Below are 11,925 nucleotides of genomic sequence, written 5' to 3' on the forward strand. Positions count from 1 at the left end.
CAAGCTGGCACTCAATCCACTCAACCCACACCAGCCAAGGTTGCATGAAATATTATTTTCCATCCCTTTACTCTTAGTCTGTGTGTGTCTTTCCAACTGAGGTGGGTCTCTTGTAGACAGCGTACATATGGGTCTTGTTTTCTCATCGATTCAGCTACATTATGTCTTTTGATTGGAGCATTTAAGCTATTTACATTTAAAGTGATTATTGATAGGTACTCATTTATTGCTATTTTATTCTTTGTAACTATGATCCTGTTTTACTTTCTTCTTCTTAAAGAAGTAGTTAACATTATCATCAGTTTCTAAAAACTACTCAAGAGATTAAAGTCTGCTACTTTAGAGCTTTGCTGAAAAGCAAGCAATTACGTAAGGGAACTAAGAAAGCCCTCTGGTAACCGCTGCTGTTTCTCCTTTCTCATTTGCCCTTTCCTCAGCTGTAAGTTTCTTTTCCAAAGAAATACACAACTAAACAAATTTGAATCTGAGAATTCAGTCCCAGATAAATTGGACACTGCTGGAAGAGAGCAATGGCTGCTGCCTTCGGTTGTCCAGACCCAGCCCCCTTGAATCAGGGCGAAGAGTTTCAAGAGTATGATGACGCTTCTGAAGTTTTCCGTCAGCGCTTCAGGCAGTTCCAGTATGAAGAAGCAGCTGGGCCTCGCCAAGTTTTCAACAGGCTACGGGAACTTTGTGATCAATGGCTGAAGCCAAATACACGTTCTAAGGAACAAATGCTGGAGCTTCTAGTGTTGGAGCAATTCCTGACAATTCTGCCCTGGGAGCTAGAGTCCTGGGTGACACAACAATGCCCAGAGACTACAGAAAGTATTGTGTCACTATTAGAAAACTTACAGATCGAAATTGAGCAACCAGAGCCACAGGTGAGAAAAGAGTTTCGGATATGAGTAATTAAACCAATAGGGTATCAGAGGCAGGTGGGATTGGATGGGACATTTGTCTCCATGTCATTTTCAGCCCCAGGATTTCTCCACAGTCCTTTTCATATCTCTCTCCTGCTGCAGAAAATATACGGGTCAGTGGTTTTCAAGCTCATAATACCCAATCCTCTTTCTATAACAAATATTCTCTAAAGTCCCAGTAAATGTACTTAAATGAAATTCATAGATAATATAACCTACCTCACATCATTCCTCAGAAGCACCAATATTATGCTCTAGTGTCTGCAGACCAGATCTGGCCACCACCTGTTCTGTATACCCTGTGAGCTAATAATGGTTTTGAAGTGTTAAAGCATTGTTAAACACAAAAGAGGAAGAAGGAGAATAAGTCAGAGTCTGAATGTGGCACACAAAGCATAAAATATTTACTATCTGGCTCTTTACAGAGTTGTCCAACTTTGAGTCAAGTAGAGTCTAGAAAGGATTTAAAGGAAATGGAACATAGTTTATTATAAAGCACAAAGCATTTCAGCATGCACAGGTCTGGGCTTGAGTGCTCCATAAGACCTCATGAAGTTGGTAGATGCCTCTCTGCATGGACTCAGAAGGGGACAGGCGGTGTTTCAGACTGATACAGCTTGAACACTAATAGTGTTGCTGCTGGTCATGTGATTTTCCAAAGTGGCAAACAATTCTTGGTGAATCTGAATAATTAGTAGTATAGAATTCCTTTTTAAGAATTAAAAATTCAATTACAGTTTACACTCAATATTATTTTTTATTAGTTTCAGGTGTAGAACATAGTGGTTAGACAATCATATATTGTATTTTACAAAGTGTTCCCCTTGTTATTTGCAGTACTCACTTGGCACTGTACAAAGTTATTACAATATTAATGACTATTTCCTATGCTGTACTTTAAATTACCATGACATTGACTTCCAAAATAGTGCTTTCCTAGAAAAGTCAAATCATGCTAACACATGCAAAAATATGTTGTGATTATATGACCCATGAGGTGAAGTTCTTGCCAGGTTCTTTTTACCTACGTGAATACTCCGAATTTGGTAGGGACCTAGAGAAATTCTGCACTGTGCACTATCTATACTCCCATCTCTGCCCATTCAATTCTGATAGCCAGCACCTGCCATCATATCCAAAACACCTCCTAGGGGTGGTGGGGCTGCCCTTTGTTCAGAAGCACCAAGTAAAATCTGTTTGGCGTGTGCGATAGCTGAGCACCTTGAAGAAGGGAGCAAGTAGTTCTAGTTGGGCATCGGGGGCACTGGAGTCTTGTGTGTTGATGGGGCTCTGCAGTGAGCCTGCATGAACGAGACTTCCAAAGTCTGCTGCCTCCGGGATGCAATGCGTTGATGATTTCCCTTCCTTTCTGTGTCTCCTTGTGTGGCTTACTGCATGAATTTTGTTTTCATGTGGTCTGATGCTGCATTGCCAGTATGGTGGGCACCAGCCATGGGTGGCTCTTGAGCACTAGAAATGTGGCTAGACCAAATGGGGATATGCTGTCAGTATAAAATGCACAGCACATTCAGAAGGCCTAGGCTGCACAACAAAGTAGGTGAAATATCATAGTAATACTGGTTGTGTTATGAAATTATGATATTGTCAATATATTGCATTAAATATTGCTTGTTATTAAGATCGACTTTACTTATTTCTTTTACTTTTCATGTGGCCCCTGGAAAATTTAAAATGACTTGGGTGGCTTGCCTTGTATTGGTACTGGGCACTTCTGGTCTGGACTTGAGAGTGATGGGTTTTGCCATTTCCTACAGAACGACGGGCAGGAAATGCTCATGGAAGACCTGGCAGCAATTGGAATGGCAGACATATCACCAGACACCCACATGGAGGCACCCCAACTCCAAGCAATGAACCCTGTCCCTGAGTCCCTAGTGGCAAAGGTGTATATCCCACAGGCAGAGCTGCAGGAGCTGAGCTATGGTGCTGCTGGGGAAGGCCTGCACTTTCTGGAGCCTGGTAAGGAAAGGTTTTATTTATATCCTTGATTTCTGTTTTGACAGCTCAGGTGCTGTCCAGGGTTGGGGTTGGTTAGCAGCACTGAATATCGAATGAAAATGGATCTTCTGATAAAGAGTAGGAAATGGTAATAGCTCTTGGGCAATAGCTGGCTGCAAAGCACTTTAGATCGAACAGGGTTCAGAATCCCTTAAGCTGATGAACCTGCTCAGGAAAGAGGCTTTGACCAAAAATGTTATACAGGATATTGAGGGGAGTTTGTGTGTTATTAATCAAGATTAATTCCCCCAGCACATTTTTTGTCAATGGAATCTGAGCAACATTCATACATGCTAATTTGTCAATACACCATACTCACTTCAGATCCTTTAGGAGGAGTGAATTGCTTGCCACAGTAAAACAAACAGGTGTCTTATCCATAAAAACCTAGACCAGTGTTCCTCCAAGCATAGTAAGCAGATTCTCTATAGCAGTATCACCCAGGTACATTTTTTATAAGCTCTCCAGGTAAGTGCTGCACATACTACCGTTTGAGAACCACAGCTCCAGACAAAGCAGGAGTTAGTCCAGGGGGAGAAGGTCCAGGGGAAGGAAGGCTCACAGAAGTTCATGGAAATCTCAAGCGTGGTCAAGGACTTTCCAGGATTGCATAGAGGGAGAAAGCACACGATTCTCTGGGCAGACCCTGAGAGGTATCATGTTAAAAAAGACCATTAGGTTGTATATGAATTCAAAAATCTGTTAAATATTCAGGTACGTTCCTCGGTTCCTTGCTTTCCCAAGGCCTAAGTGCGTGAGAATGGATATATTAGACACTAGGACCCATTTGCTCTTGAAACCAATAGAAATTCTACCTCTGGTGCTTGCTTACCTATGATATTACCCCCTCTCTTGTGTTCTCCATTCCAAGTGCCATCTTTCCTCTCCAGTTATCTAGAAGACAATAGGGAAGAGTGCCTGTGAGACTCCACCCTCTCCTTGGAAAGGCTGGCTTGGTCCATTCTAGGCCTAACAGTAGGACCATATGTTATCTGTGCAACACCATGCCCCAAGGACTTCATCTCATAACGCCACAGTGTGGTCGTTTGGTCACAAATTTCTCTCCCTTTCTGCATTTATTCAGTTTGTCCAGGTACCAAATTGCGTAGCTTGCTCTAGCAAGTTTTAGGCATGTAGAAGACATGTACTCTGTCTCTTGTTTAATAGAGGTGACCAGGAGGAAAAACCCAAAAGGACATATATATATCCCTTAAGGTCAAATCCAAACTATGTAAAATGCTGTCATTTATAGTCCAGTCTCTACCTTACCTATAACCCTGATCTGTTAACAACCAGTATTTCTGTGTGTATGCCTGCAAAGAGTGGCAGAACCAGGCCAGCCGTGATCAGTTATAAATCTTTCTGCATATGAGTTCCCATTACATGTGTGAATTCGCTCCTCTTACCAACAGTACTGAGTATAAAGACCACATATGCTGCTGAGCGGCACTATTGTTCTTGGTTTGAATACTTTAGTCTCTAAAGCACAAAAGAGTCCAGTATATTTAATAAGGTAGAGATAGAATGAAGTAACAAGTAAAATATATCAGTTAGGAGGAAAGGAAACTACCCATTTCTCATCACTGTTTAAAATGATAGAATATTCTTTGTCCTACTGACTGGGAGGTCCTTATGTCTACCTCCTGGTCACCAAAGTCTCTTCCTGTTTACCACTTGTAGAAGGTCCAAGGGAACTGCGGGCTGATCTAGGAACATGATATGACCAGGAGGAGCAATAGCATACACAGCTTTGTTGAGCAACTCTTTGTCAGGTGTGCTGGTGGGGGAATTCAGGGGTCAGAAGGGGAGGGGCAAAGGGAACTCTCCAGGGAGTAAGGGCTCAGTGAGGGTGCTTACTTAAGTCTAGCTGATGTCATAGTCCAGTAGCACACTGGCAGTCCATAGGTCAGAGAATTCCAAAGGGCAGCAGCAGCTTGGGGCCATAGAACCACAAGGCTCCATCTTTTCAGTGGCTAGCAGCTGTGGGGTGATATTTTCTGGGCTATCAAAGGAGGGCAGCGTTAAATGGCTAAAAATATGCTTGTGGGGCTAACTTAAAAAAATGGATGTGAGAGAATTTGAGTTTGGCGCCTGCAGGCTTTTGAGTAAGGAGCCCCAGCGGGACATCAAGAACTGAACAACCTAGGGCCCAATACAAAGAGGGCTCATTCGCACCCCTGAGGCTCATTTCCGGCACTTCTACTCGGGTGGCTACTGTGGCATTTGAGGGTAGAGTGGAGAGCGCTGCCAACAGAAGTCAGCATAGAGGCATGACTTCTGACTGACATTCAGTGTGGACCAAAATACCCTGTGGCCAAGCTGTACAGCACACAGTGAGCAACCTTCCACGGGCATGTGTCAGCAGGACAAATTTCCAGGTTAGGAACGATTAGTTAGTGGGCATATCCACTTAAACTTTAATAGATATGGTCGAATGTCTTCCAAAATTACTGTACCAATTTACCTCCTGTTAGAGCATATGAGTGCGTGCCTGTGCCCACGCGCCGTCTCTCACAGCTTGCCCTGCGATGAGTGCCGTGGCTGTTTTCCCCGTGTTGGCAGACAGGAGGGCTGATACCTGTGAAAATCTTTTTAATCAGTGTCGAGTTCATTCAGCAATTGTGATAATATTTCACTGACCGTATGAGCAGAGGATGGGAACTGACGTTAGAAGGGTGGGAGATGGGTCAAAGGGAGATTGGTTAGTGGCCTTAGCTGACATGGGCTGTGAGCTTAGGTTGGGGACTGCAAACCAGTGATAGTGGCAGGAGCAGGGCTGTGAGCGTCCAGAAAGTGGGTGCTGAGTGCATCCGAGCCACAACGATCCGAATGTTACACAGGAGAGAAGGGGTGGTTGGTGGACCGTTAAGAAGTGCGTGAGGTTAACATCCAGCAAGGAGCTCTAGTTTGGGCCAGCCTCTTTGAAAGCTGGCACCGGAGAGTACTACGCTGGGATGAGTAAGTAAGGTGACAGTTCTCAGTTTTCTTTGGTTGGTGCTGCACAGAAAAGGGCAGCTGGACTGATGGTAAGTCCGTGAGCCCCAGCTGCCTGCGGATGATACCTCTGGCCTTGTTTTCACGGTGGACAACTGTCTCCAGGGCTGCATCAGCCCTTGACTAGCCACGTCTTTAGCTCCCTTTCACTCAAGGGAGAGGCGTCTGGGGTGGTTTCATGGTGACCTGTGATGAAATCTACAGACTGAAGAATATCAAGTCCATAGGAACACATCCTACCGTTCTGAACTTATTTCCACATCTCTCTTATGGGGGATTCTGGGCCTCCAGGTTTCTGCCACCCTAAGGCTGTGCTGCTGTCCCCCCCACCCCACCTTTCTGGTTGCTCCAACATTCACTTGACAGCAGATTTCCTTTCATCCATGACATCCAGTGTTATTTGATCTGTGGCTCATACCCTCTCATCCTAGCCCTGTCTTGAAATGCAGGCATAAACAAGATGAACACTTGTATTTAAATTCTCTTCCTTTGAAATACCTGGCCTTTTTTTAAATGAAAATAAGAAATAAGGTATTTTCGTCAACTTCCTATGCTTTGATATAATGTCATTTTACTACTTCTAATATTTAAACATTCCCCTGTATTTCCATCTGAAATTAGCCATTTCCAAGTCACTTGATTGTAGACCAGTAAACTTGGTCAGAGGTGAGGTAAGAATGTGCAAAGAGGGTGGGGCCACAGCAGCTCTCACTGAGGAGAGGGGTGATAGGACACAGGGGGACTTCTGTTTTTTTTTTTTGTTTGTTTATTTGTTTTGTTTTTTAGATTGACAGTGAGAAACACTGTTTGATGATTATTTTGGTTACTTTCAAGAGACTCCAGTCCTGGAGTTCAGCTGAAACAAATATATACACATTATTTTTTTGCTTGTTGCTGACTTACTTCAGTTGCCATTATAATTTGAGTATTTCTTACTAAAACTATTCCAGACAGTGTTTCTCAGTTTTAATATGCCAGCGCTTTAAGAAGACTGACTTCATGTTCTGGGCCTCAGCTACATAAGTCCATTCTTGAAACAAATATGGAGCACATTCAGTGTATTGACCTTACACCAGATTTGATTCACCACCATTCCATAGACTGGAGGAGGGTCTCTTTGAATTGAAAACAGTAGGATTTCCCCCACCCTCGATTTGGGTTTTGCTCTTATCTCGAAAAACAAACAAAAACAAAAACAAAAATGGCTTGTCAGAGGCTCCTTGTGAAGCAATGCTGACAAGATGTTGAGAGACCACGTGTCCAAGAAAGAGACCTGTATTTTTCATAAACCTGTCTTGACTCAAAATACACTTCCTCCCATCTCTCCTAGGGCCAGGATACCCACTACCAAATCCTCACCCCTCAGAGGCCTGCATGAAGGAACTACAGGACCGCATGGAAATGGAACAAATACTGGAATGGTCTGACTTCCAGATAGGTAGGTGAGGGTTTATGTGGTGCTCAGGAAGGAAGTAAAGAAAAAGTCATGCTTACTCCCAGGGTAAAGAGATTTGGGATGGCACTTGCAACTTTTATTTTCCCACTAGCTGTTGAGTATAACTCTTCTCAGTCCCTAGCTCTCCATTCCCTTTGTATCATGGTTACATCTGTAGTTTCTATTCATGCTCTTGATTTTGATACTGGGAGAGAAAATGTGTCAAAGCAGAAAAAACTGGAGAGTATTTATCCATTTTCTGTTTTTTAGATGGAAATGCACTTCCTGGTCCCAGTTTAGTGGAAGACTTCGAACAGCTACCAAATCAATTCGAAAATCCGGCAGAGCAGCTATCCAGAGCGCACCCATTGCCTGTCCGTGACCAGAACCCCTTTCCTGAAGAAATAGCTGAGAGACCCAACGAGGAAGAACCTCTCAGCCCCAGAGCCCATGACCAAAATGGTGCCCAAAAGAACCTGCACCGTTGTAATCAGTGTGGGAAAGAGTTTGTTTCCAGAAAGGTACTTAATGGGCACCTGAAAATACATTCGGGAGAACTCCCTCATGAGTGCCTTGAATGTGGGAAAAGATTCCTTCGTAAGTCCAACCTGAAAAGGCATCTAAATGTTCACACAAAAGTGCAACCCTATAAATGCAATGCGTGTGAGAAGCGATTCAGTCACTTGTCGCACCTCTTAAAACACCAGAAAATGTCTTCTGGTCAAGTATACACTTGCTCTGAGTGTGGGGAGCGTTTTTGCAATAAACGAAGTTTTGCAAAACACATAAAAATCCACTCAAATGCAAGACCTTATGAATGTCAAAGTTGTGGAAAAACATTTATTCGACAAAGAGACCTTAACGTACACCACCTGACGCACACTGATGAGAGACCATTTATGTGCGAGTACTGTGGGCAAAGATACAGACATAAATCCAGTCTCCTTTTTCATTTAAAAACCCACATGGCAGAGAAGCCATAGAAGTGCTTTCATTATTTTACAAGCTTCATAAAGGAAGCACAGTTTAATATGCACCAAGCTGCTCACTTTAGAGAAGAATTATTTAAGCATTTGTTGAGATAAACAGTTTTTAGCTACACATATTGACACAAATCTACAAAGCCTTAACCTGCATTAGGCTGTCTTGGAAGAACAGCTTTATTTGAGCTTATTCATAAGAACAGCTTTTGGGGGAGAGCAATGGGGGAAAAATGGGACAACTGTAATTGAAAAACCAAAAAAAAAAAAAAAAAAAGCTTTGTGTTATATTAGCAATAATTTCCTCATCTATTAAAGTAGGCAACTATATTAGCCCTAAGATCCTAAAAAAAAAAAAAAATTCATCTTCTAAGGTATATAAATTCTACAGTATTCACTGACTCTTGCCACTGTCCCAGACATGATTATTACTGTGTAGGCAAATCTTGTTTAATCCTTATGATGAACATATCTTTGTCCCAGGTCAACCACAGCATAAGTGTTAGTAAGGAGCATGTAAATGTCAGCATTCCTTTCAGGTCTAGGGTCAGTAATCCAATAGATGGGCATGTGCCCAATTGCCCTGTATATATGCACTATTTTAGTCCTGTGAAAATAGATATGCTGTTATTGTTTGATTGCTACTGTAGTACTTAGAGCAACATGCAGATGACTCCCTGATGGTGCCAATAGGCACTTCCCTTGACTCGCTCTTACACCACGTGTCAGAATATCCTGTACACCCACTGCGATGTTTATACATCATTTGAGCCTTGAACACAGTCAATTTTTGAAATGTGGAGCACTTCCAAAAGGTAGGGACAAGGGGAAATGTCCAGCTCATACAGGGCAGAGAACAGTACCCACCACGCAAGTACTGGGAAGAGTGAGTGATTTATATAAACGTGGAGACCTAACTCAGAGTGAATTTCCAGTAAATACTGTATTTTCTTGTTTCTTGAAATGATGAAAGCATCAAAGGCCACAGAATTTAAGTCTAGCCATGGTCACATCCCACAAATCTTATGCAATGTTCTTACCTGTTGTTTGGCAATTGTTTGTTATGGCAGTTTTTATTTTATTTCCTTTCTGCCCCAAGTGTTGGACATTGTCAATAATTTTCTGTCAATTCTTGATTATAATGCAAAGTCATTAATAAAGTGTGCTTCATTCTAGTTTTGCTTTGAAGTTTATTTACGTGTCCTTGAAGATTTATGTCCTATGGCCGTAGAGACCAATGGTTCCATTTATAGGGTACAAATCCAAACTCCCTGCCCTAATCCACAGGGCTACACAAAATGTCTTCCTCTGTGCCCTCATCATCTACTACTCTCCCTCTGTCTCACCACGCTCCAGCATCTCAGATCTCTTCCTGTCCCTCAGACGCACATTCCCTTTTACACTCCCTAAAATCTAACCCTGATGTCAAAACTTCATCCTGCCTGGATCCAAGAGCCCTACCTTGAGACACTCAGACACTAGAAAAGAAGCCATCCATGAGGACTGAGGAGCAGCAGACTGAGGACAATGCCTCTCGGTAGGAAGCTGCAGGGGGACAGACACAGGGAAAGTCTGGCGCTCAACCTTCACATTTCTTGACAAGTGATTTCCACATACCTGAGCCAGGGTACTTTGGGTTCATGTTGGGTAAGTAGGCAGAAAATCAGATGTCAGCAAGATGACACATGATTGAAAGGAAGGCAATGGAGACAGATAACTTTCCAGATGCCTGCCTGCAAAGGGAAAGGGGGTAACTGAAAGAAAAAGCAACCCTGTATGTTACGAGTTGTTTACTCTGGGCTCAGATCTGGGCTTTAAATGGCATGAGCCCTATAAGAGAGAGAACCTAAAGACACAAGAAGAGGGGAGACAATCAACAGTGTGAAAAAACTTTCTGAGAAACAAAGGGAATGGGGGTCTGAAACACAGGTGTGAAGGGTTGGCCTTAAGAAAAGGCCACTTTTTTCTAACAAGAGGAGAGGAGGATCTGATAGGTGTGGACATGATATATTTGCAGGCTTTGTTGTTAAGACAAGCAAAGAAATGAAAACCAAAAATTAATAATAGCTTCTGAAAGAAATGAAAAGCCACCCACCCCTTCAAACCCACCTTACAAAGGGAGACAGGCCTAAAAGGCTTTGTAATCATTTATAACCTTCATGGAATATAATTCTTATTTTTAAAAAATGCACTTTATATTTTAGAGCAGGTTTAGGTTCAGAGCAAAATTGAGCAGAAGATGCAGATTTCCCATAAGATCGGCGCCCTCCCACCTGTCATACACCCAGCCCCCCTGTTATCAACACCCCCTCACCCAAGTGGCATGTTCATGACAACTGAAGAACCTACCTTGACACATCATTATCACTCAGATTCCCTAGTTTACATGATGGTTCACTCTTGGTGGTGTAAATCCCATGAGTTTGGACAAAAGTATAAGGACATTTATCCACCATTATAGTATCAAAAAGAGTAGATTCACAGCCCTAAAACTCCTCTGTGCTCTACAATTATTCTTATTTTAAACTGTGCAGGAGCATGACAAAGTAAAGAAACTTTCCCAATTCCCTATGTAAAACCGAAAGAAAAGTGACTCCAAAAACTGACAAAATAAGCATAAAAAGATAACTGTAGACCAGTCACACATATGGAGATGTAAAAAATGACCTGAATAAAAACATAAGCAAATAAGTCCAGCAGTACATTAGAAGAATTATACATCACTTCCTCAAGGTAACGATAGCTCAATAGTAAGAAACAAATTCGTGTTTATGAAAAAGAATATCAAAACTATGGACGTTAAAATGAACACTATCACAATAACCAACAACAGAATCTAGGAATCGAAACAAAGGGAAACTAAGTAGGCAATGAGAGTGGGAAAGAATTATAGGCATGGGGAACATTTTGGGAGGAGGTCAGCAGGGAGGGGAAGGGGAAAAGGGAAGGAGATGGTACAGGAATTGAGAAGCATAGTAGGAGGGAGTGGAGAAGATAGGAAGATGTTGAGAAGAACTATATGCACAACCAAAAGGCATGGACTAGGGGGGGACAACTGGAGGGAGGGGGGTCACTGGGTGGAGAGGAACAAATGGAAAGGCAATTGGGACAACTGTAGCAGCATAATCAATAAAGCACATTAAAAAAAGAAACCAATTTATTTTTTTTCCGTATTCATAATTCAAAGGAAAAAACGATATGAGAATCTTGAGGTTGTTGAAGGAACATTTGTAAGAATCTATCATGCCTTAATTTTAAAAATCACTCCTTTACCAATCAGGCATTTCAAAACAAATGTCATCAGTGCCATGCCCTCCCCATAAAATAAGAACCAAATAAGGGCTATAATGAGTCCTTTTGTATTTTAAGATGCTCATTTTTAAACGGTTTAACATTTATGAAAGGAAGGTGATAAGCATGCATATTTGAGATTTCCGTTATTAAAGTGATGATGTGCATTAGATGATGGTAGTCTTAAAATTGAGGAAATCCTGTTTTGAAAGGTCAATCAGTGTGAGGCAGAAATAGTGTACTTTGTAGATTCTCAAATCTGCTTTTAAGAGTCTAAAGTCAT

At 42.1% G+C, this 11,925-nt stretch overlaps 1 protein-coding gene across 1 annotated transcript; it reads left to right on the forward strand.

Moving 5' to 3' along the window:
* The first annotated feature begins 530 nt into the window (after positions 1 to 530).
* On the forward strand, positions 531 to 8,354 carry LOC149990664 (zinc finger protein 449-like). Its single transcript, XM_090264030.1, is given in 5 exon segments — positions 531 to 884; positions 2,699 to 2,903; positions 7,267 to 7,374; positions 7,550 to 7,633; positions 7,636 to 8,354. Coding segments are annotated over 5 exon segments (1,470 nt in total).
* Positions 8,355 to 11,925: the final 3,571 nt, after the last annotated feature.

This window comes from Furipterus horrens, unplaced genomic scaffold (assembly GCF_987537825.1).
Source record: "Furipterus horrens unplaced genomic scaffold, mFurHor1.1.pri manual_scaffold_17, whole genome shotgun sequence".
Taxonomy (NCBI): domain Eukaryota; kingdom Metazoa; phylum Chordata; class Mammalia; order Chiroptera; family Furipteridae; genus Furipterus; species Furipterus horrens.